This window comes from Pelodiscus sinensis, chromosome 5, assembly GCF_049634645.1.
Source record: "Pelodiscus sinensis isolate JC-2024 chromosome 5, ASM4963464v1, whole genome shotgun sequence".
Taxonomy (NCBI): domain Eukaryota; kingdom Metazoa; phylum Chordata; order Testudines; family Trionychidae; genus Pelodiscus; species Pelodiscus sinensis.
This window is the reverse complement of record NC_134715.1, coordinates 41,904,996-41,929,268: the sequence shown is the minus strand read 5'-3', so window position 1 is coordinate 41,929,268 and position 24,273 is coordinate 41,904,996. Positions and strand designations below refer to the sequence as shown.

Below are 24,273 nucleotides of genomic sequence, written 5' to 3'. Positions count from 1 at the left end.
AAGTAGTGCTGTGCTAAACTAGTGCATTTGGCCTTTTTTTGAACTGGTAACCTCTTGTTGACTTAAGTGAGAGAAGATTTTGTAAATTGCATCATCTTTTGGTGTGTAGAGAAATTGGAGTGGAGAGCTTTTAACATTATGAGCACTCATAGAGCAGAGTAAGAAACTGGTGGAAGTGGGTGAGCCAAAATCAATGCAGAAGGCCACGTTAGATATGGGATATTAATGGTACAGATCATTTTGGATATCTGCTGTTATTTTCTGTCTCTACTCTTGAGTCTATGAAGACAGAAGAGAATCCTATATACAAAGGCATGTCTTGATGAAAGGTTGTTTGTACTTTGAAAGCAGATTTTACCTTCATTTAAAGAAAAAGGTAATCCTGCACTTTTTGGTTTTTCTCTGTGCAATAATTTAAAAGTGCATTAATTAATATACCTGTAAAAGTGTTGAGAATTTACTTGGCTCTGTATAAGTGAATTACTCAGTTTTTTAAAACTTTGTAAAGTGCATTTTTGTGATGCAACAAAAAAGCATATTTTGCTTGCTTTACCTGTTGATAAAATGCTTTTGCTGCATAAATGTTCTTCCATAATATTTTTCTTTCAAATACTTGTGTCTATGTAGCAGAGACAAAGCGCTAAATGTTTGTCTTTAATTGTTTTTCTTTTTCAAAAAATTTGTTTGTAATATGTTTATTGAAGTGGCTGGACTGGTTCCAAAAATCTTAAGTTAGATGTATAAACAAGTTACAACAATGGTATCAAAACACCAATGTGTTTTGCTTGGGTTGGAAATTACAATATAAATATTGTGAGTTAAAGAAAAAGCAGCTATTTGTGTCTACTCATCTCTTTTACCAGCTCACTAGAAGGTATTTGATTAAATAATGGAAATTACTTTACGATTTAAGAGACTTGTATTAATTTAAAAATATCATGAGATGTGATACATACAGTAATTCCCCATTTAACATTATAGATGTGTTTCTGAAAATGTTCGTGCTAAGTGAAAATGTGTTAAGCAGGGTCAATTTTCCCCTTAAAAATAATGGAAAAGATGGGGGTTGCGTTTCAGATGGTGGTGGCAAAGTCAATGTTTTGTTGGTGCTGGGTCATCAACGTCAACATAGATATTTAGCAACATAAGTCACCACGGTTTGTTAAAACACAAAGATAAACACGTGAGTGAGCAGAGGAGCGCTGTGACCACGTGTATTCATCCGCTCATGTGTATTACCACTGTTTTCACCAACTTATACTGCCATGCGAAGTAGTCCGCCACTTGATTATTTTCATGTTATTTCGGGGATGGTCGTGTTATTCAAAAAAAAAATCGTGCTATTGCAGAAACATGTTAGGTCACGTGTTAAACGAGTAATTACTGTACCAACTTTTAAACTATTTTTCAGTATGAGTTCAGGTGTTCTATCACTTAGCCTGTGACACTGCATGTATGATAAGATTGATGTTGCAGAAAGTGCTTAACTATGGTTTTTGTTGTATGTGAAGTATAATCACATTATTGCCTTTAATTCCTGAGCCTAGAACAAATGTATAATAGAGTAAACTATTACATTGCTTGTTATGGCTGCATTTGCTCACAGTTGTAAGAGTAGTGAGAAAGCTGCTGATTTGTGATGTGTTGGGTCTTCTGCTTGATTCATTTTATAATTGTACCATGTGCTGGTGGATGAGCACTATTTACTATTAATGTTGCACTGATTTTGATTTTTTTTTTTTTAATGACACAACTCTCAGAGATCTAATTGTTTAGAAGAGAGTTTGTTTGGTCTGTCTGAAATCACCCAGACTATTTTCCTTCAAGATGACTTGTTATAGACAGCATCTGAAACTACGGTGAGTAGTCCCACTGTCTTCACTGCTCACGGGATCCAGGCACTTGTGTTTTGTTAATGTGCTATGGATTTTTGTATTTAATATTTATAACTTAGGAACAATATTGGCAACTTTTTGTAGCTAGATGAGTGATGATAAAACAAGGCTGGGCAAAATACGGCCCACAGGCAAAATCCAGCCCACTAAGCCACTGGACTGGCCTGCAGACACATTGGGGAGCCCCCAGACAAGGTCCCTACTTTCCTCACCCACGTGCACGCTGCCCAGAAAAGCAGCTGCTGCAGCCATATCTCTTTTGCAAATGAGAACCCAGAGAAGAGGCGCTGCCCCCATCCCCAGAACAATCCCACTGGCCAGTTTCACCCTCTTCCCCTCTGGCTCATAGTTATTCACTCAGGCACATGGCTCCTACAGCCTGTGCAGGGGCGGGATAGGCAGGGAGGCTGCCTCAGAAACTTGCTGGGCTGCTGGCAGGGAAGTCTCCCAGCCAGAGCTGCCTCTGGCACTCTAGCCCCTCCCTCCATCAGCCTTTGTCTCCCCCCCCCCCCCCCCGCCTCATTACCCCACATAACCCAAATCCTCTCCCCCACTCCTGTATCCATACCCTCTCCCAGATCCTGCATCCTAGTCTCCTGTCCCAGATCACAACCCAAATCCCTGCGCTTCCTCCTTCACCCCAACCCCTGCCCCAGATCACAACCCCCTCCTGCTGTAGGTCATATCCCAAACCCTGGCCCTTCTCCTGTATCCCAATCCCCTGCTCCAGGTCACAACCCCTTCTTGTCCTAGGCCACAACCCAAACCCCAGTCAAGAGCCCCAGGTCACAACTGTCTCTTTCATCCAGACCCCACACTCCCTCCTGCACCCTAATCCCTTACCCCAAGCGCCCTTCTGCACCCATACTCTGTCCCAGCCCCTGCACTTCCTCCATTGATATCATGGAAAAGTGCAGCCCTAAATCACTTTCCAAATTCTTGGCATGCCCCCCCTCATCAAAAGTTATTGCCCACCCCTGTGATAAATAGTTTATAATGGTTTCCTTAAATCGACTTTTACTTTTGTTCTGCAAAATCTTTTGGCTTAAATCTTTCATGCTTTGGTCTAGTTTTACACTGGTGGAATTCCATTTTCCTCAAATTTGAATTTTGAGATCATGTTCTCTAATACTGCCCAGCAAATGTGTAGTCCAGGAAGTAGCAGTTTTTCCCCTGGTTCCATGCATCTAGGAGCAAGAGGAGCAATTTTATGGTCCCATGCATCTAGGAGCAATTGTACCCACTCAATTCTTCGCTTTCCTGCCAAGACTATCAAGAAGAGCAAAGATTAGATTGCAAGTACCCAACAATGCAACTATGAGGCTTTTTTACTCTGTGAGGCTTTGTTCTCTGTTTGCTTGCTATCTGGGTGGTGGCAGAGATGCTACTTTTTGTACAATAGTGATTTCTAATATTAAGGAGGGGGACAGAGTTGTTTTCTGGCTTGCCATGCCTTTTATAATGATCCTTGTAATTAGTAAACTTCAGTGTTCCTACAACAGCGGTGGTTGGTAACGTGGTTAAAATTGTAATGTGTTAGGCTGTATGGCACAATTGTAAACTTTGTTTTTTCTAGATGAGTGTGTTTAAAATTTTTCTCAGTTTGTGCACCACCAGTGATGTATACAGACCAGTGAAACGAGGACAGATACATGGGTGGATTTGAAAGTGGCAGACCTCAAATTTTATTAAACTTTAACATAGGGAAGGGATGTTGGTCACCCATCACCCACATTCTCCTGTGCAGGGATTACAGCACTCCTACCATATAATCCAGGTCTGGGCAAAATATGTCCCGGGGGCAGATCCAGCCCATAGTCTACTATGCTGGGACCCTCAGGCACGCAGCTGCTGTAGTTTAAAGTGCAGTCATGTGGCTCTCTGCTCTGAAGGAAGGGGGGAGGCTTTGTGTGATCTCCCAGCCCCCAACCCAATCCTCAGCTTCTATATATGCTAGAAACAACCGGCCAATAGGAATTCACCCAGCTCCTATTGACTGGAAACAACCTGGGGACCCTGGGAGTGGCCTGGGGGATGGGCTCAGAACTAGTCTCTTCCCCTTCCTGGAACCGAGAGCCTTATGTGGAAGGAACTGCCTGAAGTTTAAAGTGGTCAGGGACTTCAGCAGGCAGGGAGCCCAGCCTGCATTGGGGGTGCTACGCTGCTGGTTTAGGTAAATGCCTCCCATTCAGAACCTGTTTCTGGCACCCCTGCCCCTCCTGCACCTAGGGTTATCAGGTAGACCCTGCCAAAAAAACAGACACACTTGATCATGGGCCGGCGGGGGGGGGGGGGGGGGGGTGGAGAGCAGGAAGCAGAGCTGTTGGGGGGGGGGCGGGAAGAAGGGGGGGCAGGAAGCAGAGCTGTGGAGGGTCGGGGGCCGCAGGGCTGGACGGGAGGAGGAGGGCCCAGAGGAAGGGGGGCAGGAAGCGGAGCTGGCAGTGGGGGGGAGGGGATGCAGCCACTGGGGTCCCAGCCCCCTCCTCCCTTCGCCCCCAGGCTTTTGCACGCGACCAGAGGCTCCCAGCACCAATCGTGACTGCCTCCCAGTCACTTCCTCGTCCCTGCCAGGCTTCTGTCTGGCACCCAGCCGGGAATTCAGAAAATACCGGACATTGCACATGTCCGGTATTTTCTGAATTTTTCTACCAGACAGATGGTGCAGATACTGGACTGTCTGGTAGAAAACCGGACACCTGGCAACCCTACCTGCACCCCAATTTCCTCCCCCACGTCACCATCCAAACCCTCTGCACCCCTCTACGCCCAGATCCTGTACCACCTCCTATACTCCTCTCTCAGGCCAGAATCCTCTCCTGCACCCAAACACCCTGCCAGACCCTGCACCCTAATCCCCATCCCCAGATCACCACCCAAACCCTCTGCAGTCTACAGCCCCTTTCCCCCTTGTCCCAGGTCATAATTCCCTTCCAGACTTTGTACCTCCTCCTAGAGCTCCCCCGGCCAAAATCCTTTCCTGCACCCATACTCCCTCCCTGACATGACACCCTAATCCCTTGACCCAGGTCACAACCCCTTCCTTCACCCAAACTCCCTCTTAATTAGCATATTTGCGGCCGGCCACCATTTTGGATTCAGGGTATTGTGAAACAAGTTGCTGCGCGTAGACGCATTACTCCGAGAGAAAACCCTTCTCTCGGAATAACTGTTATTATGGGACTGAAGAAGATCTCAATCACTCTCCTGCTTCATAATCAATTAATAATTATACTTCAAAAGATAGTTAAAATTTGACATAAAAATGCACAGTAGTAATTAAATAAGGATTAGTGGTTTCTACCGGTGTTCCTAAAAGCCTGCCCTGTCACAATAGAAGAGTTCTGTATTTAGAAGTTCCTATGGATTCTAGGGATATTAAGAAACAAGTAATCAGCTAATTGTGTGTCTACAGAATTTCTGTTGCCGACAACAGGGGCAGATGACCATTTTGCGGGGCCCAGGGCAGCCCATTTTCGTGGGGCCATCCTTTGCCATGGTGCATGCGCAGGGCTTCTTGAAGCGTGGGGCCCGGGGCGGCTGCCCCGCTCGCCCTGCCCTATGTGCGCCCCTGGCCGACACGATTCATCGATGGGGGAGCTACCTCTCGGTTGTGGCTCTCCAGTTTGAATGTAGTAACAGCCAGGTGTGCAGGCAGCCCAGCGCCTACAACATTGAAACTGCAGAGCTGCAGTGGTGGGAGCTCCTGGACCCAGCATGAGCCGGTCCTGAGCCAAGCTGGCACAGTCCTGGCTCACACTGGGTCCAGCAGTCCTTGACTGTGGCCAGCCCTGAGGGCAGCAAAATGCTCTGGGCAAAGCCCAGTAAGGGGCAGCCTGCAGGTGAGTTTTGTTTGGCACGCGGCTTCCCAGTGCATCTCATTTAACCTCCCCTCCCCCGCCTTCCCGTCCGGCACCTTGGGGGAACCTTGGCAAGTGCCTGCCTGCCGCACACATCCCGGAGCCGGGAGAGAATGCCGAAGGGCAGGCTGACTGGACTCCAGGAAGGCAGCACTGAGTTGGCCGAGGGGCACTTGACCTGCCTATTCATGCCTCCAGCCCTGCGGAGCGAAGCTGAAGCAATTTCGGGGATATCTGTTCGGGGTGAGGATGTCCCCCTGTTGGTGACTGCACTGGCTGCCCAACCCGCCAGGTAACAGCACCCAGGCATCACGCAGGCCAGGCAGGAGACAGGCAGAGGAGATGGGAATCGCAGGGCCAGAGTGGGCAGACAGTGGAGACGGGGCCACGTGAGCCCCTTTCCGCCCTTGGCTGCTCGTCCTGTACTGCCCCTTTGGGTTGCAGTGCGCCTGGGCTGAGCCATACAGCGCCCGCCCGAGACACAGCCCCAGGCAGCATCGACCCTGCTCACCAGGTAGTGCCGAGCCCACTCTGGTAGTGCCGAGCTTGCCTGGATGCTGTGCTCTGCCCTCCCAGGCTTCAGTCCTCAGCTGCTGGCCCAGCACAAGGCAGCCCTGGCCACTTCCCTGCCTGCTGTGTGTGAGCAGGGCTCCTGGGAGAGCAGTTCCAGCCTGGTGCATGGGACAGGCAGAACCGCAGCTGATTTGTCCCATGACCTTGCAAGCAGAATAGTCGAGTACTTGACTGACTACCCGATAAGCCTAGGCTTATCGGGTAGTCAAGTACTCAACTACTCTTTCATCCCTAATGGATTCTATACAGAAGTACATCCTATTATTATCTCCTTTGTGCAGTTATTTTGAGCATTTGCAGATGTTTATGAACTGCTATGTTAGCAAGTTAGATCAAGTCTCAGGTTGTAAAACCTGATGCCAAAGCTTTTTTGAATGTTCTGATTCTGGTATGGTTAAGGATTTGATAAAGTACTACTAAAATGTGGGAAGTCTAATGTAAATAACATGGGTGTAGTTATATATAAGATTAAATATGTGTGTGTTTACATAGAGGTTAACATTGTAAAAGTTATGTAACAATGTTACTTACAACTCTCTGTGTGCTTATAACCTTCTCACATTCACATTTTGGGCTGAGATTTGTGTTTGTTCTCATCCCCAAAGTGACTTGTTGTTAATGAAGGAACATGGTTATATAAAAATTATGGGCAGAATCTTTTGGTCTGGCCAGGTTATGCTAATTGCAGAACCAGGGTGTTGGGAGTTGGTAATTTTTTCTCTTGTATTTGTTCTTCTGATCCTGAAAGCATTGAAAGATGCTCCTGGGATATCTGTTCTGTTCACCCTATTTTTATGCCTCAGGGTGTTTTTAAGCCAAGCTCTAACTCCAAGGAATTAGAAGGAGACTTAATTGGGGAGAGGGAGAGGAGCCTACATTAGCGCTTGCATCTTCCTTTGAATCATCTGGTGCTGGATATTGTTCTGGACTAGATGGACCTCCCACCTCCTCCATTATGATAGTTTGTGTGAGCAATGAAGACAATTATAGGTGCAGAAAGGCTTTAAAAGAGATTGAAAAAGATTAGGATTGGTTATTTTATAGAGGAGATGACTAAGAGAGGATTTCATCAGGTGCACGAAATAAATGACTGTTAAAGAAAAAGTAAACTGGGTTTTCATATGTACCCTTTCTCATGAGGCTTTAAAGAGCTTGAGTGGCTGGAACTAGAGAAATTCAGACTGGAAATATGGTGTAAATTTTTAACAGAGTAATTAACCATTGGAACAGTTTATCAAGGGTTGTGCTGGATTCTTTGTTACTTGACAAGTTTTAAATCAAAGCTGGATACTTTTCTGCAAGATGGGTTGTAGAAATTATCCGCCAGCTGGGTGGAGTAGCGGAGCGCCTCCGGGAAGGGGGAAGCACAGTGATTCTCAGCGCCGAGCTGCCTGTGTGCAGCTCCAGCGCAAGGAGGCGGGACACGAGTCAGAGGGCAGGATGCCGGCAGACACCAGGACGCTGGCGTGACATGGTCCCACTGACTTTAAAGGCAGCTCGGCTCTGGCTGCGTGGCCCCAGGAGCTGGCTGCGGCGCAGCTAGGCCCCGCCCCATCGGCTCCAGTCCTGTCGCAGCCCCAACCCCCTCGCCGGTGAGAGACCACTCCCGGCCGACCACCCGGCTCGCTGCCCCCCCCCCCCCCCCGCTCCCCTTTGTCTCCACACCGCCTGTTCCCCAGGCCACCCCTGCTCCCCTGCACCCCAGACCCCCTGCTCTCCCTATTCCCTGTGACTCTCTGGTTCTGTGCCGCCCCTGCACCCCTCCGATCCCTGCTCCTCCAGCTCTGTGCTGCCCATTCCCTGCACTGCTCCTAGACCCTGATCCCTCTGCCCCTGCCCACGTCCCATTCCCTGTGCCTCCACCGCACCCTGAGTCCCTCTGGCTCTGTGCCTCCCATTCCCCATGCCATCCCTGTACCCCCCCACACACTGTTCCGTGCACCCCTCTGGCTCTGTGCTGTCCCTGCACCCTGTTTCCCCTGTGGGTCAGGAGTGATGGGGTGCTTGTCAATAGGGAGGGGCTGGACAGGACAGGGGAGTGAAAGGGGAAGTTCACTTGAAGTGCCTTTGCCTTTATGGAAAAAAACAAATGAAAATTCTATTTGCTATTTATAGGGCTAAAATGCCAGGACAAAAATGAAAACAAAAAAAAACCCATTGCAAAATGCAAATGTGTAAAAGACAACAAAAAAAAGGGGGGGGTGCCAAAAATGTTTTACTTGGGGCAACAAAAAACCTAGAGCTGGCCCTGGGGGAGGAAAAAGGGCTGGGCTGGGCTGGACAGGACGGGACTGTAGGGTAGGGAGGAGAGGGGAAAAATATGGGGAAGGGGTTTGTGCTGAGGGGAGGGGAGGAGAGGAGGTCAGGAGAAGAAGAAGAAAGGGGAAGGCGCCAAGGGACAGGGGTGCAGGAGAGACAAATGCCAGGGGGCCAAGTGGAGACAATGAGGTAAAGGGCAGGAGGGGAGGTGTCAGTGGGAAGGGAGACAGGGTGATGCTGAAAGAGGAGAGAGTAAGGCCACTGGGGGCTAGAGGGGGTAGGGGGAGGTGCTGGGAGAAGGCTAGAAAGAAGGGGTGGGCATGAGGAAGGAGGGGATGGAGCAAGTCATGTGTGAGGGTGCAGAGGTCTGAGGGGAATGGGGGCAGAGGGTGGTGAGGGGGTGGGCATCAGGGAAAAAGAGAGCGAAGGGGGAGGCACCAGGAGGGTGCAGGTGCCAGGAGATTCTGGGGGTGAAGCAGAAGGGCAGACACCTGCAGGGGTGGGACCAGCACCAGAGGAGAGAGGCAGGGCAGGTGTGTAGAGGGGAGGTGTTAGGAGAGGGGATGAGGAGGGGTAGCTCACATGTTCAGAGTGGGGCTACTGGAGGAATGGGCACAGGGGGGAGAGAAGGGCTGGTGGAGGGGGGCAGGTCTCAGGAAGGCTGAGGGCTGTGAGAAGGGCAGGAGTCAGGACAGCAGGAGAGGGTGAGGGGTTGGGGGGCAGCAGGCACCAGGGGAGATGATGGGGCATGGGGAGGAGACATGGCAGCAGAGGGAAAAGGTAGAGGTTTATAAGATATTTATTAATAACTTATTAGTAATTAGTGTTCTTATTCTTATTAGGAATTTATGCTATTAAAAAAAACCACTTTTTGTGGGGGAGGGTGGCGAGTCCCTTTTTTGTCTGGTGTGTAGGGTTTTCCAGAATTTGTCGAGCCCTGATTATTACATTGATTTTTAAATGTATAAAGAGGACACAGACTATCCGGCATCAGGGCACAAGGCAATCCCTTACTTGCTGGAATTAATAAGAGACTTCTCCTATGGATATATTATTGCTTCATAATGGTTCACCTACAATGTTTGTCTTTCTTTCTCTGAAGCATCTTACATGGGTCACTATCAGATACTGCACATCAAACTGGATGGATCGCTGATCTGATCCGGCGTGACCATTCACATATTCCACCTACGTAACTGATAAAAAAAATGTATTTTCCTGTTTCCTAGCTTCCATGGAATACTGTTCTGCAGGTACATTTGGTGAGACAGAGAAATTCCCAATGATCAGCAATCATGCAATTTAAAAAGTAACTTGGCATGTGTGTAGTAGGGAATTTCTACTCCCTTTACTGTTATAATAGTCCCAGGTCTGTGGAGTTTAATAGAGTATATACTAGGAATGTGAAAGTGTAACCATGTATGTGGTTAACCAATGACCCTGGGTTCATTGGTTAACATTCATGGTTACATGCAGTCTCCCTGTACGAGTCTCCCTGTACGTGGAAAGCCTGCCTCTGTATCAAAGGCCGGAGTGTAGGGAAGGCAGAGAGGGGTGCGCAAGGTGGGAGCTGGTATGTGCAGCTAGCCAGCTTAAAACCTGGCTCCCTGTGCCCACCGGCTCCTAGGGAACCACCTGCTGCCCTGCTGTAACCATGTACACTGCTGAAATTTTCAGTGGTTACACGGTTATTTACTTAAAGGCATTTTAACATCCGTACTACATACCCAAATTATTCCTGTGTAGAAATTCCTATCCGTGGAAGAGCTATGGCATGAAGATTTCCCTGAAAAGATATGTATTTTATAGACAACATGTTATGATCCTCAGAATAGCATGAAGTTAAGAATCTTATATGGATACCATACTTTTTCCACACATTTTTTTTATAAACCAGGGTAGACCAAATGAGGGTTTTTTCATACTTTAAACCCTCTCCTTATATATTAAATCATTCTACATCTTACAATTGCTGTTATTTTCAGTCCATTGTGTCTACTTCCTGTTGGTCAAAGGTCATGAGGATAGGGTGGTGTATAGTGAGATGGAAAGCTGACAGCAAAAAGAAAACTCTGCGTATTTAGGGGTAGATACAACTACAGAAATGGCCAGGACGTTGCTTGGATATATTGAAAACACAAAGAGGTAAACTATTAGTAAAACTGAAATATGATGATATTTTATTTATATGGAAAATGAATGAGGTTTAAAAAAATACATACATTCCTTCTCTAAGGAAAGATTTTATATTTTCCTTAAGTTAATTTTCCGTTTCTAGAAAAGATGACATTTTTTGTTTGGTGTGCAACTTAAAGATTTTTGTTATAGCTGTTTCTTAGACATGAAAGTAAATATTGAGCACAGTTGGTAATTTTATGTTATAAAATGGTTTAGAACATCATTTAACATTTTCTAAGAGTTAATACTGCAAACTGGAAATAATGGTCTTGTTCTGTTATGTTAAGTCAAAAGAATGTATATTTTAGTATAGCGTTGTTCTAAAATGTGTAATATGTCTTGGCATGGCTGTCCATTGTTTGAGAAACCTATCTGTTTGTTTTTTCAAACAATAGTATGTCATTTTGGTTTTTCTTATAGTAAAAATAAACTGGAACTGAATGATCCTAAACAAATATTTAATACTTGAGGAATTGCATTGTCTGAGCTTAAGATCTTCAGTGATATGATCACAAGCTTCTATGTAGGTTACTATTACACTGTTATGACAAGGTTTTGCTTTTAGACTGAATTTCAGTTCATAGAGCTGTTGCCTGGCGAAGGGAAGAGAAGGGTAACAAAAAAAATGATCGTATGTAGTTAATTTGATTCTGCAAAACACTTGATCTGGTGGATTATTTGACTGTTTTAGATAGAGTTTAGTAGACCATAGAAATGTTTTGTTAGTTGAACTGGTAAGTTAGTATGGATACTGTATTATCAATTAGACAGCTGCGATTACACAGAAGCTTTTTTCTTTTTTAAAAAAGTATAGTAATGTACACTTTAGAGAACCAACAGTACAACATTTATAAATTAAACTGCTGTCATTCTGTCTATAGCTTTTGTTTCAGTAGTTGTTTGAATCTAAAAGAAATATTCTGTTATGTCTTGGAGAAGGATTTTTAAGGGCACCATCAAGTAGATACTAAGCAGTTTTAAAAATGTAGTTTTAGATTCTGCACCTGTTCTAAAGTTCCTCTGCTGATATTTTGGTCATTTTTATATAATTTTAAATGTTTGCTTCTCCTTGTCACTGTTCGAGAGCCTCATGCAGACAGGAGAAATTGACTATCCAGGCAAGGCGTGGAACTGAACGTACACAAGATGCTGTGAAAAGTACAAGTAATGAAGTGGAACTATAGGACTGATTTTCTCCCCCCCCCCCCCCCCCCTCAAATCTTCCAGTTACAAACACTTCCTAAGATTACTGTACAGGCATGCTAGTAAGTGAAAAGTAAGATATGTGATGAAATCCTAGCTCCACTGAAGTTGGTGGCAAAACTCCCATTGATTTAGATGGGCCCAGGATTTCATCCATGAGTTTTAAGCTAACTGTGTTGCTATAAACCCCAGACTTTGACTTTTTTTTTTAAAATTAAACCATTTTTATGTGATGAAGCATTGTTGTCTCTCCCAATTACTGCATGTTCAAGAATTTGACCTTGGTACTCTTAATAAGTCATGATGCTGCTGGTTCTTTGTGCTACAGTAATGCTTAAAGGTCACAATCAGCATCAAAACATCCCTATCCTACGCGTAATCCTTTAGTCACATTCCCAAAAAGAAGTCCTCGCTTCAACAGCTTCCTGTATTATTTTGGGGCTCAGTACAATGACTATATTAAAAGGAGGATATAGAAGGATGACAGGAACTAAAATAAGATGTCACTGTTAGACATCTCTTCCACAACTGCAAGATTTATGAAGGTATGAAATATCTTTTAAATAAATCAGTGATCCCCAGTTTGTGCACAACCAGACTGGAATTGGGTGATTGATTGCTTGTAGGCATTGCAGCAGAGTTGGACCTTAGAGGAAGGAAATAAATGTCCTGGCCTTATATATTGATTCAGGTAGGATGTGTGTTGAAAAGGAAGCTGGTTGAAGAATTCCAGGAAGGGATTGGTGAAGTCAAATTGTGGTACAGATTGAACCTCTGTATTCCGGCACTCTCTAGTTCGGCAACATCCATAGTCTGGCATGATTGTAGTTATCTAGATGTCCACTTATTACGGGTGTGACCAAGTTTCCCGTGGTCTACTACCCAGAGATGTTAGTGTGTAGTAGAGATGTAAACAAAGGCTTATTGGGTAGTTGACTGGAATATCAACTACATACTCTGCCGCCCTTCTCTGCTGCCTCTTTGAGAGGTAGCAAGTGGGGGGGAAACAGAGCCAGTTTCCCATAGCACTGTCCACAGGAGCTGCAGTAGGGGGAGATAGGAGAGGTTGCTCTGGCAGCAGCCCCTGTCCACAGCCAGCCCTGGCTGCCATGTATAAGGGCTGCTGGACTCAGCATGAGCCGGGACCGAGCAGTCCTGGCTCTTGCTGGTCCAGGAGTGCATTTAAAATGCAGAGCTGCAGCGTGAGTGGCTCCTGGAGCCAGCACGAGCTGGGACTTCTCTGTCCTGGCTCGAGCTACCCCCGTTGCAGCTCTGCATAGCGGTCCTTATCAACTAATTGTGTAGTCGATACAAATTGTATGGACCACATGATTAGTTAGATAACGGCAATTTAACACCCTTAGCATGTAATCAACAGGATTAACTGATAAATCCAGGCTTATTGGTTAATCGTGTAGTTGACTACACCATAACATCCGTAGTCCCACAAAGTTTGTTTAGACGTCAGTCTTGGCTCTCAGTGTTCTGTGCTGTTATTTAGTTCTACTTTGTCTCTAAGAGTCCAGTAATCGGTGGAAATGTTAGTAATGCTGCTAGGAAGTATTGACCTCCCATGGTTTGGCAAATTCTCTGGTTCGGCATTGGTCAGGTCCTTAGGGTTCCGGACTACAGTTGTTTAACTTATAAGGACAAGGCTATCGCAGCAGCAGCATTTTGAGTAGGTGTGATAGGAGGTGTGTGTGTGGGAGTTGAAACAGGAGGAGGTGAGCACTTGGAACTAGAGCGCTGTCGGCAGAAAGAAGCGATTATGTTTTGAAAACATGGGGGAAGGAGCAGCAAAATTTGGAAACCACCTGGATAGGCAGGGCCAGGAAAAGGCATGCCCATCTCCTGGATTATAAACAGGTGTGATAGGGACAAGGGTGCTGTCTTCAGCAGTAATGGAGGGTGGTGCAAATCTTATTTTTGACCACATTGCATTTTTTGCTGACTTGGACAAGTGGGTAAAGATGTGGAATTGAAACAGATGGGGACAGGTCAGGAGTGCTAAGATAAACTTGCAAGTAATCAGCAAATTCATGGTAGTTTGAAGGCTGTATTTGGGTAAGATTTCCTGGAAATATTATATAGACCCAAGAAGAGAGAGAAACGTTGTGTGGAGAGAGCATTGCCCTGAGATTCAGGAAATGTGGGGATTCAGGATTTGGGGTAAATTTTTTAGTCTCTGAGTCAGTTCTTTATTTGCATGAGGATGATGATGTTTCCCTATCACTCAGGGACGTGTGAGCTGAAATTCATTAATGTTTAAGAGGTGCTGAGATCAGGAGTGGGGAGAATATAGGTAAGGAAATGGAAGAGGGCCAGAGTCCTCTGCAAGCCTGAAGAAGTCTGGTGTAATGGAGATGTGCCTGTACTAAAGGGGTGGCCAGAAACAGGAGAAGAACCAAGAGAAAACAGCATGATGACAGCTAAGGGAGGGCATAGTTTTTGAAGAGTGTGTGACCAGTGGTGTAACATGGGTTGGATGACACAGTCTTAGACTTATTGGCTAGAGGTTTTTGGGTCAGGGGATGCCTGCTATGGATCCAGCCACTTGGAAGAACAGTGTTTTCTCAGGGCTTTTGGGTTTCTAATCTGGGAAGCCAACTGGTCTGGAAGCCTGGAAGACCTGGACAGATGCCTGGAGCCACAGATCTTGGGAGCCCTGGAAGCTCTTGATTGAAATGTACATGTTTCTTGTCAGTTTCACTTCGTAGCTGTGGGATTTTGAGAAGCATTATTTTGTTTCAGAAACTCTATATTCCAGTGTTTCCAAAATGAATTTTGTGTGCGTGTGTGAAATCTATGGTTTGTGGGAAAAAATTGGTCTCTTTCCAAATCAGAGCTAAACTAAACTTTAAAATAGCAGATTTTCCCAGGAACTAGAAATCTTGAGTTTTGGCCAGCCCGCCTGTTAGCATAGTTAATCCTAACATAGAAGGGACTTAAGGAATGCAGTGTAAAAATGATGAACTTGTGATTTTAGGCTTTGTTAAAATGGGAGAGATCCTTATGCAGTGCTAACTTAAGTTTCTTTTAATCTTTGCATTTTCTTTGATAATTTAATGAATTGTTCAGTATTGATTTATTTATTTTAGTTCAAACGATTAAATATGAATTCCAACATTTTGCTTACAGTAAATATTCATGGAAGTATTGTTCTGCTTTATTTTCCAATGTTTTCTTTAGTTTATTTAACAAAGCTAAAGTTAGAACTAGCAGCATAAGACTAGAAAAAGGTGACAATAGTTTGAAAACAGGAAATTTAGCCTTATGTGTATTCGGAACAGATGATCAGGATGATAGCCAGTAGAGTGGAAACTTCCACTGAGACTGTTTTTTCCTTATTTTGCTCAGTTAGAAAAGATGGTGCTTCCTGGAAAACAAGTCTTAAGTACTTTAAAGAAAGTAATAATGCATCCAGTATTTTCTCCACTTCACATTTGCTTTACTTGTTTTTCATTACATTTGTTTACTCTTTTAGCATTGTTACTAAAAAGTACAATTTTGAGATAATCTAAGGTCTTTGACAGTCCACCGTTATTGTTAAAATGTTTGTACCAGGATATTTGTGGAGGTTTTGTCCTCTATTCTTATGTGTTATTAAAAAAAAAAAAGGGGGGAGGGGAAGGGGGGCACAGTGGTGATGCATCAGGAGAATGCAGCTGCATATCCAAACTTCTAACTTATGTTGGTATAAATACATTGCTTGGGATATGGAAAATCCACTGCCCCTGAGTGATGTTGTTAATGCAGCCTAACTCCAGTTGTCACCAGCTCTGTTGATGGAAGAAGCCTCGTGGCTACATAGCGACTGCCTCTTGGGACACCAATGGGAGAGCCCTCCTGCAGGGCCATCCCTACCTATACACGTAACACGCAGCCATGTAGGGAGCTACAAAATTTGGGGCTCCAAATTGCCCCAGATTTCATGGTGCCCTAGGCAGATGCATGCTGTGTAAGGGCTCCGACCTCAATCCACATGCCCCAGATGCCCGCTCCTGGCTCAGTGTTGGTCCGCCTGTTCCCATTCCCTGGATGCCCCCATGCCCCATCTCACGGTGAGTGGCCCTCACAGGTTGGAGGAGTCAGATGAAGCAGGGGCAACTGCGTAGTGGGCGGCTGGAGAGAAGCAGCACTTTCCCCTTAAAAGCATTGCTTTTCTCTTGCTGGCTGTGTAGCCACTGCTGCTACTCCAGAGTCTCCTGGCCTGCACCTCCCTCCTGGCTATGCTTCAGGTTGCCATCTCTGCCCGATTGGACAGACTGGATGTCACTGTAGTAAATGGCGTCCAGTTCAGGAGAGCTGGCAACCCTTTTCCCCTATAACTTCAGCCTTTCTCCCCACTGTGTGGAGTGGCCACTTCCCCTTGGAGGAGGTAGTGATGCTCAGTTGCATAGGGCACCAGTACCAGTAGGAACAGCCCTCCCCTCCCATCAGCAAAGGCAGCATTTTCACTGAAGTGCGACAGCAGAGCAGCTGTGCTACTTCAGCCTTGTAAGTGTAGACAAGCCCTAAGTGATGCTTTCTCCCAGCTTTCCTGGTACTGAGGCAAAGCCGAATTGCTTGCTTTTAAACCAACAGTACTCAATTTATGAAAAATATATTCAACAAGTAAAATAAAAATACTGCTTTCTTCTCTTCCTCCATTACTGCCCTATCAAAAAAAGACTGGGTTAAAAAACTACTCAACTGCAGTCTCTTTTGGTTTCAACTCTTTGAGTGTGCCCAGGGCTTCAGCAGCTGTGAGACAACTTGTCATATGTTAGGGTACTTTTAAAAACCTACTTTTTTAGCTCCATAATTTTGTTTTGTAATCACTATATTTAAAAGCTTAGATTGCTGAGTTATTTGCCCTGTTGTTTGATGTGCTTCGTAAGATATACTTTAAAAAAAATCTATATTTAATAAATTCCTAATTTATAGGCAGTGTTTGAACAAGACATGCAAGTTAAATAAACATATATTGTATTAACAGATAGATAAGATAATTCGAGGTAAGGAATATTCATTTTCTCAAAATATCTAAGGTCTGTCTCATACCAATATTGGCTAGGATTTAGGAAAGTGAATTTTAAAACACAAAAGACACTGTAGCATTTCTTATTTTTCTCATCTGTTTTCCAATAGAAGGTCAGCAGCATCTGATTCCCTTTAATCAGTGCAACCAAAGTCAAATTGTTTAGAGTCTATTACTGATTAAATAATTGAAGAGAGGACGTTTACTTGTTTCTATAACATCATTGTGGCATAATTCAATTATATATTTGTAGTGATTTTGTAGGCTACAATCCCTGTTACACATTATCCAGATGTGAAATTTGAGAAACATTCTTTAAACAAAAATATCCAAAGGAAAAATAATAAAGAAGGGCACATTTACATAAATAGTTTCTTTCTGTCTCTCATACCTCTGCACTGCCTCTTTCAGACAATTTTGGAAAGGAGTTATTGAAGAAGCTCTCTTCATTAGTTATAGTCGGTATTCTGTTGGCTCTATGAGGCAGTATACAGCTTTCACTAGGGCAACAAAGACTGAAATGTTAAAAATAGAACAAGCTTTAAGAATCCTAGATATTTTCAGATAACAAAGAGTGATTTATGTGGGCTCATTTTGCACTTTGACAAAACATAGAGGAGCTTTTGTACTATGATTAGCAAGGGTTCTGATGTCAGTTCTCTTGTCTAGCTTCAGGCTTTATTCTGCTGCTAAATTGTGCTTTGTACTGTAACCCAGAGAACCTTTGTATCTGCCTTATTAGTGTGTAGTTTATGGAATTGCTTTTGTTTTTGAGTTTAATCTGTGCCAATTTCAGTGAGTGACTCATTATATGACTGAAATAAACATTCACATATTCACTGTGCAAAAATTCTTCAAAAAAATAGTAGCAGGTGGTAGGCTAAACTCAGTGTTTTAAGTACTTAGTAGTTGGTATTTTGTAGCATAAAGGGCTGAAAACAAGTTCTGTTTAGATGATGAATTGATGAAATTGGAGTAAGAGTCATATATCATTCTTTAATGTTGAATAGGATTCTATTAGTGATAATATGAACAAGAATTTCACCTGTTAACTGAATTAGACAGAAACCCCCCAATGTAGGCAAAATTAATGTGTACCTAGTTTATTTGTGGTGCATGAATTGTTAGGGAAGCAGGTTGGGGGTTTTATAGATTGCTTTTTAAAAATCTCATTGGATGAAATGAAGGTACAGTAGACTTCTGATAATCCGGCACCTTTGGGACGCAGGTGGTGCCGGATTATCAGAAATGCCGGACTATCAGGAGGTACTCTGGCAGAGGCGGGTCTTGTCAGAGGGGAACAGCGCCGCAAGGGCCGAACCCTCTGCCATTTTAGAAGAAGGCAAAGCCTGCGAGCTGTGGAAGCAGAGAGGAGGAGAGAGGCAGGCAGCCGCTTCAAGAAGTTCTAGTCAATTACACTGCCGCTGCTGGATCAACAGGCTCTCAATCTACCTTTCCCCTCTACTGCTTGGGGCAGAGGGTAGGGGGTAGACGGGCAGGCGGGGGGGGGGTGCTGAACCCTCCCTCCTGTTGCAGGGAGGCAAAGCCTGCGAGCGGCGGAAGGGGAGACGCGGCGAGAGGCAGGCAGCTGCATTCAGGAAGTTCTAGTCAGTTACACTTACTCCGGCTGGATCCACAGCCGACAGGCTCTCAGTCTACCTTTCCTCTCTACTGCCCGGAGGGGGGGCCAGGAGAGGGTAGGGTCGGCGGGGGTGTGCTGAACCCTCCCTCCTCTTGCAGGAAGGCAAAGCCTGCAAGGGGCAGAACCGGAGAGTGGGCAAGAGGCAGGCAGCCGCCTTCGGGAAGTTCTAGTCAATTTCACTGCCCCAGGCTAGATCCACAGCCGACAGGCTCTCGATCTACCTTTCCTCTCTACTGCCTGGAGGAGGGGGGGGGGCAGAGGAAGGTAGGGGTAGGCGGGGGTGTGCTGAACCCTCCCTCCTCTTGCAGGGAGGCAAAGCCTGCAAGCGGCAGAACCAGAGAGGGAGGGAGAGGCAGGCAGCTGTTTCAAGAAGTTCTAATCAATTGCACTGCCCCGGCAACAGGCTCGCAATCTACCTTTCCTGTCTACTGCCTAAGGGGGAGGGGGACGGTGGGAATAGGTAGATCCGCAGGTGACAGGCTGCTGCTGAAACTCACAAGAGATCATCTCCCCTCCCTTGTGAGTTTCAGCAGTAGCCTGTCACCTGTGGATCTACCTGTTCCCACCGCCCCCCTCCCCCTTAGGCAGTAGAGAGGAAAGGTAGATTGCGAGCCTGTTGCCCGGGCAGTGTAATTGATTAGAACTTCTTGAAACAGCTGCCTGCCTTTCCCTCTCTCTCTGGTTCTGCCGCTTGCAGGCTTTGCCTCCCTGCAAGAGGAGGGAGGGTTCAGCACACCCCCGCCGACCCTACCCTCTCCTGGCCCCCTCTCCGGGCAGTAGAGAGGAAAGGTAGACTGAGAGCCTGTCGGCTGTGGATCCAGCCGGAGTAAGTGTAACTGACTAGAACTTCCTGAATGCAGCTGCCTGCCTCTTGCCGCATCTCCCCTTCCGCTGCTCGCAGGCTTTGCCTCCCTGCAACAGGAGGAAGGGTTCAGCACCCCCCCCCGCCCGCCGACCCCCTACCCCAGGCAGTAGAGAGGAAAGGTAGACTGAGAGCCTGTCGGCTGTGGATCCAGCCCAGGGCAGTGTAATTGACTAGAAATTCCTGAAGCAGCTGCCTGCCTCTTGCCTCCTCTCCACCACCCTGGAACATGACGGAGAGTTTGGCGCCCCTGCCCCTGCCGCCGACCTCGGTCCCCTTCTCTTCCCTCTCCCCTTCCCCTCCTGCCCCCCAGAGGCAATAGATAGAGCAAAGATAAATTGCAAGCCTGTCACCTGCAGATCCAGCCGCAGTTAGTGTAATTGACTAACAACTTGAAGCAGCTACCGGAGCACTTCCGGGTTGCAGTTGGTGCCGGACCATCAGACGTACCGGACCACTGGATGCCGGACCACCGGAGTTTTACTGTAATTCCATTTTCTGAAATAGCAGCAGCTTACAGAATGTTTTTTCAGAACTAAATATTGGTTAATTATCAGCCTTGGAGGCTTTCAGTGTGGAAAATATCTAAGGTTTCCTAGTTGATAGAAATGCATAAAGCAGAATAACATTTGTCAGATACATATCAATTCTGGAGTATTACACATACGTAGCCACTGCTTATTTTAAGGTGCTTAATTTGTTTTTTTTTCTATTTAATTTTTGTACTTTGTTGTTTATCTCTCCTGTTAACTTGCTAATGCAGTGAGAAATGTGACTCGAGAACTGATTTGAATTGTTTAATTCTGCATTTTAAGGCAGATTATGTACACTATGTTAATGACCACAAAAGTATGATTATTTGTGTAGAATTGCAAGTATAAAAGTCTTTGAAAAAAAACAAAGTCAGATGATGATTAGTATGTGGTGGCTACTGAATATGCCACACATTCCAATTTAGGATGTCTGGTATTTTTCTCCTCCACTATTTTCTTTATTATCTTGCCATAGTAGCTTCAACTTGATACCAAAAAAGGCATCGCTACTTGACAATGAGTTGTTTGTGAGCCCCCAGTAAAAAGCTGGCTATGCTGGTATAGAACCAGAACTATAAGATGGCAGCACAGTTCTGATCCCCATACCTTAGTATGTCTTCCCCTTCCCACTTAGTCTGAAGTAATAGGTCGCATTTATACGACTTAGGAGCCAGAGGAAGTTGTTTTTCTGCTCAATAGCTGGTTCCGTAAGTCCTATATGAGAAATTCTTGATGCCAGAGGTTGACAGATGCATGTAGATAGGTAAAGGGCCTCATCGCTTCCATTTGACCCCTTGTTAGTTTGGTAGTCTATCTCTCGGTCACCGTGCATGCTGTACAAAATATGAATGGATTTTTTTAATGTGATGGACTTATGTACTTGTTTAACCAACCTAACAGCAAGAGCTGAATGGAGGTTAGGAGGAGAATGCAAAGGTAACTTAGGCATTCCACAATCCTGGACCAACTGGGTGCAAATTGTAGTTCCTGGGCATGAATGAGCATGTTCTGTACTATTTCATAGTACAAAGTATTTATTCTTTGAATCTGTTGTTCCCAAACTTTTTATTGAGGTGACCCATCTGCTGCCTTTTATCTTTTTGGGAAGACACGATTGCATAATAATAATGTTGTGCATGTAAAATATAAACTCGGGTCCACTATTTTTTAAAATTTTTAATAATTCAAACATGAAAGAAAAAAGAAAAACATCAACTCCGCATGCTTTCTGCACTGCTGTATCTCCTCTCCCAGACCTCTCTGCTCTTATGGATAGAGAGCTCTGACAGGGCTCCTGTTACACTCTTGTAACCCGAGGAAGTCACTCCTTTAAGTGAGAATGGAAGACAGGCTGCAGCAAAAGAAAACAGAGACCAGCCCTCCAGTCTCTGTCCTGGGAGAGCCCTGGCCTTTCAAAAATCCTTGTGTCTGAGGGGCCTAATTGAAACAGACACCAAATAGTACAGATCCCCTCCCAGCAAGGCAAGACTCTCAGTAGTAGCGTTCACCTGTTTCAAGATGAGAAGTGCATTCCTGGCCTAGCTCTCAAGCCTGTGGTTCAGCTGTCTCTAGTCCCTGTGCTTTCTCTCTCCCAGTGCTGCTCCCTTCTGCAGCCCCACCAAGCTGAAAGGACTCAGTGCTAGACATGTTCAAAAGCGGGCCTGCCTCGCACTCACACTCTGCTGCAATAGCTTCTGTCATGTAAGGCTGGGTTTAGCTTCCTGCTCTGGGCACTGTGACCTGATAGATTGGTTTGCAGCACTATATAGGTTTGGTCCAGCCTTCTTGGCTGGCCAAACATAGGTGGTGCTATGACTGGGGATGTAAAATCCGACTTATTTAGTTAATGGGTTAAACTTTGTCATGGCTGGGCTGTAACACCACTTTCCCCTCCCCAGCCGTGGGTGGTGGCTGCTCCCGCTAGGTTGGAGCACTCCTTCCTGTGATATACCTGGGCTAGGCCTACTACTATGGACGGGGGCTGCTCCAGCCGGACTGCCTGCAGTGCGCTCCATGGGGCTGAAGCAGTGCCCTGCCTGCAGTGGTTAGGGACTGCTCCAGCCCCTACAGTTAACTGGTTAACCTTTCACATCACTAGCTGTGATCCCATGTGCGCAATTGCAATATCAGTTGGTTGGTAGGTGTCTCAATTATGTGGCCTGAGACAAACTAACCCTTTTTCTCCTTTTACTGTGGCCCTGATAGGAAGAGTGCTTCTGGGGCTCTTAGGGTGTGTCTAGACTACAGGGTTTTGTCGACAAAAGTGGACTTTTGTCGACAAAACTATACCTGCGTCCACACTGCCTTTGAGTTATGTCGACATAATGTCGACAAAACTCAGCAGTTTTGTCGACGTATGTAAACCTCATTCTACGAGGAATAATGCCTTTTATCGACAGAGTTCTGTCGATAGAAGGCATTATTGCATCTACACTGTCCTTTACGTCCACACTGTTAAGTTGACAAAGCGGCTTGCTTTGTCGACAGAACTGGCTGTAGTCTAGACGCTATCTGTCGACAAAACTTCTGTCGACAAAACCCTGTAGTCTAGACATACCCATGGAGAGTGACATGCAAGAGTAGTGATAAGCAACTCACCTAGACTCTTCCTGCAACCCCATGGTGGATTGGGACCCACCATTTGGGAAACACTTTTCTAAATTATGTTGGGTGCCAGTGCCACAAGGCACAGATAAAACAGTTGGGGATCTGTGAAGCATGGAGTATCTAAGGCCAGTAGTTCTTAACCTCTGGATCGCTGTGGCCCAATCAACACAGAACTGTGACCCATGTGACATCCTCAGAGCCATACAGGTAGAGTTGAATGCAGTTCACAATGATAAATGGGTTGAAAACTACTGATCTAAGACACGCTTCCTTTCCTGGCCACACTCCCTAAGTTGGCAGCATGGGGGAGTTTCAATGCCTGGACTCAGAAAATATAGATATTCATTAATAATTTAACTGTCTGTGATTTTTAAGTTTAAAAGAGAAAACCAGAAAATCCAGTAACTTACAGTGCTGCTCTATAATTTTGTAACAAAATGAAACTTAGAACTATAAAGTGCTGCCAATTAATAAAGTAACTCTTTCTATAAGAGTTGCTATCATAAAATGCTACCGCTTAATGAACCTAATTAACTCTTAAGATTCAGAGAAACATGACTGTGTGAATGAGTTTTGCGTTGTGCTATAAAAAGCAAGTGACTGTTGAAGACAAAACGGCATGAAATGAAAAGTGTGTGTGTGTGTGTGTGTGTGTGTGTGTGTGTGTGTGTGTGTGTGTGTGTGTGTGTGTGTGTGTGTGTGTGTGTGTGTGTGTGTGTGTGTGTGTGTGTGTGTGTGTGTTTCCTTCCCTCCTGTGACTGTATTAACTTTTCTTTGGAAGTTTCCCATTTGGTAAATACCAACTTAACTTTTGAAACATATTTTCTTGAGCTAAGTCTTAAAAATAAAGGCAACTATTTTTTTTTGTTAAAGTTCACTGCCAGTAGTTTGTAACCTGGTTCTCCTCAGTTTAGTTATTTTGTATGCAATCTTTTGGAAACAATTTGAAATATTTATTGCAGTAGATTCAGTCTATTTTTACAATGCCGTTCCAGTAGTGGAAATCACTGCTTAATAACATCACTCTTATGTTGTTTCCTTTTTTCCCTTGCTTTTTAGGCATGGAAGAGGAGGTGGTTCGTGCTTCGCAGTGGCCGACTAACAGGAGATCCAGATGTGTTGGAATACTACAAAAATGACCACGCCAAAAAACCTATTCGTATTATTGACTTAAACTTGTGTCAGCAAGTGGATGCAGGATTGACATTTAACAAAAAAGAGTTTGAAAACAGTTATATTTTTGATATCAACACTATTGACAGAGTTTTCTACTTGGTGGCAGACAGCGAGGAGGAAATGAATAAGTGGGTTCGATGTATTTGTGACATCTGTGGGTTCAACCCTACAGAAGAAGGTAAATGTAATATTTTTGTACTTTTCCTGAGAAACTCTATGTCATGTCACCATAGAAAGGACTAGTTAAAGATCAATGGCAAAAGGCATTATATGCAAATATAATGTAGCTCTTTTATTATTTAAATGGAATAAATGGGATGATGAAATCTGTAGGGCTTATTTATTTTTGTGACCTAGTGCTGTGGTCTCTAAGGTTTGGGGCATGCCCCTCAGGTGGGTGTCGAGGTACATTCGGGGGGAATGTGGCAGGGCCTGGCCAACCTCCACAGGGAGTAGGGGGGAACGCCA

The 24,273-nt window shown here is 45.1% G+C and overlaps 1 protein-coding gene across 6 annotated transcripts in view; it reads left to right on the top strand.

Moving 5' to 3' along the window:
• The window catches only part of GAB1 (GRB2 associated binding protein 1), a 132,368-nt gene that overhangs the window by 61,540 nt on the left and 46,555 nt on the right, over positions 1-24,273 (top strand). For all 6 annotated transcript variants that reach the window (XM_006131772.2, XM_006131771.2, XM_075929895.1 and 3 more), the window contains exon 2: positions 23,689-23,983. In XM_006131772.2, coding sequence (XP_006131834.1) covers positions 23,689-23,983 — 295 coding nt within the window. The remainder of the gene's footprint in view (positions 1-23,688; positions 23,984-24,273) is intronic.